The sequence below is a fragment of the Gossypium hirsutum genome, chromosome D04 (assembly GCF_007990345.1).
Source record: "Gossypium hirsutum isolate 1008001.06 chromosome D04, Gossypium_hirsutum_v2.1, whole genome shotgun sequence".
Classification (NCBI taxonomy): domain Eukaryota; kingdom Viridiplantae; phylum Streptophyta; class Magnoliopsida; order Malvales; family Malvaceae; genus Gossypium; species Gossypium hirsutum.
This window is the reverse complement of record NC_053440.1, coordinates 31,828,039-31,833,747: the sequence shown is the minus strand read 5'-3', so window position 1 is coordinate 31,833,747 and position 5,709 is coordinate 31,828,039. Positions and strand designations below refer to the sequence as shown.

The 5,709-nt window shown below is 34.3% G+C and overlaps 1 protein-coding gene across 7 annotated transcripts; it reads right to left on the bottom strand.

Annotated features, from left to right (window-relative positions):
* Window positions 1-1,048: 1,048 nt before the first annotated feature.
* LOC107899415 (uncharacterized) lies at window positions 1,049-2,471 on the bottom strand. 7 transcript variants are annotated; one of them, XM_016825119.2, is made up of 2 exons: window positions 2,078-2,471; window positions 1,049-2,004 (listed from the first exon to the last, which is right to left on the bottom strand). In XM_016825119.2, the coding sequence occupies exon 2, from the start codon at window positions 1,846-1,848 to the stop codon at window positions 1,348-1,350; it is 501 nt and encodes a 166-aa protein (XP_016680608.1). In that variant the 5' UTR covers window positions 1,849-2,004; window positions 2,078-2,471; the 3' UTR covers window positions 1,049-1,347. The 7 variants fall into 7 exon arrangements, with proteins under 7 accessions (XP_016680608.1, XP_016680607.1, XP_016680609.1 ...); XM_016825118.2 differs by having other exon boundaries at window positions 1,049-1,984; XM_016825120.2 differs by having other exon boundaries at window positions 1,049-1,981.
* Between the last annotated feature and the right edge of the window lie 3,238 nt (window positions 2,472-5,709).

Sequence of the window (5,709 nt, the reverse complement as noted above, 5' to 3'; positions counted from 1 at the left end):
TTTTAAATACATAACAATTTAACACAAACATATTGTATGAACTTACCTATTCAAAACAAAAAAACAACCAAATCTTCAAGGACTAATCAATAATTTTGCCTTTTTCCCGATTATCCCCGATTTGGTTCAATTCGCGATCTATACAATAATTCAGTTCAACTTATCAATTCCAACCCTTTTATTTCATCCTATTATAAGCATATATCAACTTAATTTCATTATTCAAATGCCCTTAAAATTTTACATTTTATTCAATTTAATCCCTAAAATCAAAATTACCATAACTTTCAAAATTTACCTTCAATTTCGAAATCGATCTAAATTTCATCCTTCTAAAGCCCTCTATTATATAGAATTATATAAATTCCATGCTAATTTTGAAGCTTTAAACAATGGCTTCTTTGGTTTCTTGCTTATGCATTCGGTGGAAGGAAGAAAATATAACATATGCTAGTCCATTATGACTTCTATTAATTTTATTATTATTACTTTATAATATTTTAATCAAAATCAATTATAATTTATAAATAGAATTATACCTAACCGTCCACCATGAACTTAAATGGTCTATATGCCAATTTAGACCTTGTTTAATTACTATATAAGCCCTTAAGACATTAAAAATCTATAGTAGTTAATTTTGCATCTTTTACGATTTAGTTCTTATACTTTAGTTAACTAAACAAAATTAAAATACAAAACTTTAATTAAAGTTTATACTAACCTCGTAAATATGAAATAATAACACTTACTGACTCGATGATTGAAAATGAGATTCTAAAACTACTATTTCCGACAACACTAACTTTCGGATACAGTTTCTATACGTTTTTCATTAACTATTTTATTACTTAGAAATTTTGTTCTTGTAAATAGTCATTTAATTACCAACACAAAACAACAAATAATTAATTCAAATAACTTTTAATTCTAACGTAAAATTGGAATTTATTATTACTATAAAAACTTTGACGTGTGACTAATTTCTAAAACATCCTATAATAAGTTTTAAGATAAATATAAAGAAAGTATATATATAAACATAACATTTAATAACTTAAAATCGATCTTTATTATATATTATTATCAAAAAGCTCACAAAATGTGTTGATGTGTTCAAGGATTTGAACATGAAGATTTGAAGGCAACAACAATCAAAATCTTAAAATATGACATACGTTCCATACAATCAATCACCCTACCTAATTCCTTTCCGATTTTTTCTTTGATGACGAGGAATCAGAAAATCCCACCACCTCCATTTACATATAATTTTTGTCTTACAACATTTCATTGAACATATATATGGTGAAGGGCACTAAAGCAGCAAAGGTTGGAAAATTGTAGTTAGAGAGGATGAAACCTGGGAGTCTCACCTTCTTTTTGAGAGGGGCTTCTCCAAAATCCAGTACCGTAAAACCTTTGCCACATTTCATTTTCCAGTTCCACTGCAGCTTTCTCAGTTTCTTCGGAAACCCCTGCGTCTTGGAAATAGTCCTCGAGACAGAGTAATTCGGGATCATTACATCGGAAATGGGCGCCGTGGTTCTTTGGTTGAAGTAACCCTTTTTTGTGCAACTTGCGCAGCCGTTTCTGGCGGAGAGCGCGGCGGTACAGCCCTGCAGGAACCTTGTATATTGCTAGAACCACAAGGTTGGCCAACCCACATGGGCAACAGCAACAGACAGCCGCAACGTCGGCGGTAGTACCACCGCAAACCTCTCCGAACCTGAGATTGGTGTTCCCACGAGGGGTGATGCAGCTATCGACGCTGTTGGAACGGCTATGCAACAACGGTTGCCGCCGTTGGAGGGAGTTTGGGTTCTTAAGGATCATCGGGCTAGACATTGTCAATGTTACAGGACTGAAAGATGATTGGGATTATTTGGATGTTGGCGTGCCTTAATTGTTGCCGTGGTGAAGTTTGGTTGACCCTTTTCTTTTCCTTCTGTATTTCCGCGACAATGGAGACTGCTCTGTCCTTCTAAACAAAACGATAACAACCTGTTTAGATTTCAAAAGGGTCGATTAAAATAACGAAAAACAACGAAACAAAAGCAAATTCTTTCGTTTCAACCTCGAATAATGAATATGGGAAATGAACCTCGTCTCTTTGTACTTTTTTTTTTTTTGCTGTTGTAAATAGGGAGTTCTTCTAAACGATCCTGAACAACGAAGAGAGTAGTAAAGTACTCAATTATTCCCCATTCGTTGTTCAGGGATCTTGTTTAGAAGAACACAACAGTCAAAACAGGGGAAGAAGAGAGGTGGAGGCTCGTACGTGAACCAGGGATTTGATGTTCTCTCGCACTGGCTTTCGTTGATGGCGGAGATGGAACCCTGGTAAAGCACGGCAAAAAACAAAAGGAAAGGCTTTGCCAAAGATATAGATACAAAAATGGGGGAGTAAGGGTCAGGTTCTTCTTCACCACACCTTAATTTTCGCCCTTCATCGTATGGCCTCTCTCATTCTCTCCTTTTTTAGTTCCTTTGAAGGGTTGTTGCTATCTTTCAGGTACCTATAAACGGTTATATATATAAACAATCCTCTTCTGTGATTACAAGATATTCTCAAATTTATTCTAAATATATATGTACTGAAATTTGAAATAATAAAACACAAGATTCCTTTTTACAAATTGTTTCAAATTTCTACATAATTTATTCTAAATATATATCTTTCGACCAATTGTTCCGGTCTATTTACGGCTATTGCTTCCGTGAACATAGCGACTAAATAATCCCAATGCGTTACATAAGAAAAATATTGTATAATTGTTCGTTTTTTCGTAATTTTTTCCATTCTTCTGTGTAAATAACCTAATTGGTTCACAGTCAATGACATCTTCACCATCTAGAGTAACGATAAGACAAAGAACACCATGCATTAATGGGTGGTGAGGCCCCATTTTGACTACCATAAGATCTTTTTCTGTAGTTAATAGATTCATAAGTTTTTCCTCGATTCATTCTTACATGAATTGTTGAAAACGAAAATAAGTACGTCAAAATGAAAATCTAATAAATCAACTAATTCAAAATTTTCAAATTAACGATGTACAATCTAATAAGGCTACTACAAAATATTTACTCATGGGTGAGGCAAGCTCTTCTATTCTGGTTCATGGTTTCTCTTGACTATATGGTTCATGCGGGGGAGAGATCGAGCTTCAAGAAATAGTGGATGATCTTATCAATACACAATTGCGCTAATATTCATCACTGTAGGAATTGGGTTCAAGCTTTCCTCAGCCCCTTCTCATCAATGGACCCCTAACGTATACAAAAGAGTGTGGTTCATTCGATAAATTCCTACCTCTCTATCTATCTCTAAGATGTTTGGATTTTTCAAAACCCCATGGACATGCAAAAGAGAAATGCTATCCCCACTCAAACCAAGACATAACTCTGACTTTGACTTGTTCAAATAACAATTAAGGTGAAGCAATGTCAGGAACAACGATTCTTTTTATGATAAACAGTTCCATTTTGTAAGTTTGTTATTACGAGTAGTTCCTACAAAGGATCAAACTAATGACGTATACAATACTTGAATTCTTGATGTAGATGCTACATAACTGGTTCTCATCCTTCAGAGACTACAAGTGTAATAGGAGCATCCGTCAACAAAAGGATCACCCTAAAATGATCATCTCATGGCTATTGAGAATGAATCAAATCAGGTGATTCTATTTCTCAGTCTTTCTGACTTGCTCCTACGGAACCAAGATTAAAAAGATTAAGAAAAATCAATCATTCACAACCACTGATGAAGGATTCCTAAAAAATTTAAGGATTAGTAATCCGTTTTAGAAATCGAATGGGTTCAATCTTATACATACGCGAGGAAGGTAATAAAAAAAGAAAGAAGATAAGTTCTTCTTTACTTTTATCACTTAAGAGCTGTGAGAGATGAAAGTCTCATGCACTATTTTGAATGAAAGAAAGAAGTGAGGAATCCTCTTTTATACTCTGACTCTCCCACTCCAATTGTTTCTTTTCTTTTCGTTACTTCGAAAGTAGCTACTTCGGCTTCAGCCACTCAAATTTTTTATATTCCTTTTTATTTCACATCAAACGAATGACATCTTCTTTTGGAAATCCTAGCTATTCTTAGCATGATATTGGGGAATCTCATTTTTATTACTTAAACAAGCATGAAACATCCATAGGTCAAATCAGATATGTAATTATTGGAATAATTGTTGGAGAATCAAATGGTGGATATACGAGCATGATAACTTATATGTTGTTCTATATCTTCATGAATCTAGGAACTTTTGCTTGCATTGTATTATTTGGTCTACGTACTGGAACTGATAACATTCGAGATTATGCAAGACTATACACGAAAGATCCTTTTTGGGCTCTCTCTTTAGCTCTATGTCTCTTATCTCTAGGAGGTCTTCCTCCACTAGCATGTTTTTTTTTGGAAAACTCCATTTATTCTGGTGTGGATGGCAAGTAGACCTATATTTCTTGGTTTCAATAAGACTCCTTACTAGCGTCGCTTCTATCTACTATTATCTAAAAATAATCAAGTTATTAATGGCTGGATGAAACCAAGAAATAACCCGATTATTACAATACCAAGAAATTACTAGACTCCTTACATGTGAAATTATAAAAGATCCTCTTTAAGATCAAACAATTCCATCCAATTGAGTATGATTGTATGTGTGATAGTATCTACTATACCAGGAATATCAATGAACCCGATTACTGAAATTGCTCAGGATACCTTTTTTTAGTTTAGCTTCTAGTTAGCTTCTAGAATCTATTTCTTAGTTCAAGGTCCTTGTTTACTAACTAGAATCAAAGAATTGGTAGATCTGTTCCGCCCAAAATGAGAATGGACTGGGGTTATGAACTTATAATTTATAATCTAATGATAGAATCAGTTCCATGATTATAAGTTCATTCCATATCAGACCAGATCGGAATAGGGCCATATACATTCTCATTATGCGAAAGGGCCATTCGAGCATATCTAAATAGATACTATGTTTACATATGGATCCCTACGTCATTACATTCCATTTAGGATTAGGAATGGGCATAATCAGGCCTTATTTTTACTGATCTCTCATATTTGGGACCCTATTCACTTCTTTTCCTTTTTTCTTCTATTGAATCGAGAAGTAACTAGGTTTGATTGTCCATCTTTTTAATATAATCTATATATTTAATATAATCTTAATATAGACATCTCCAGATACTTCAAATTAAAACAATTGGATGTCTGACTCGGGCCTATATAACATGATTGATCAATAGGAATACTCCAACACTCCACCTTTGTCATATATTCCATACATCACACTAGATAGTATCATATTCGTGGAATACGATTCACTTTCAAGATGCCTTGGTGGTGAAATGGTAGACACGCGAGACTCAAAAACTCGTGCTAAAGAGCGTGGAGGTTCGAGTCCTCTTCAAGACATACTATTGAAAATGCTCATTGAATTAGAACAAGTTTGGTAGTGGATCATGAGATCTTGATGATCTTTTCTATCTAATGAATTGGGAGTCTGCTTTGAAATCATTCGCCCTGCACCCACCTCTAAGTATATGCTTCAACAGGAATGACGCACACAAGGGTAAATTGATACAATATAAACCTCTAGTAAAATGCCCCCCGTAACTCAGTGAATAAAGTACAAAACATAGTTTGATTTAGGGATTGGTGACTTACCCATTCCGTGA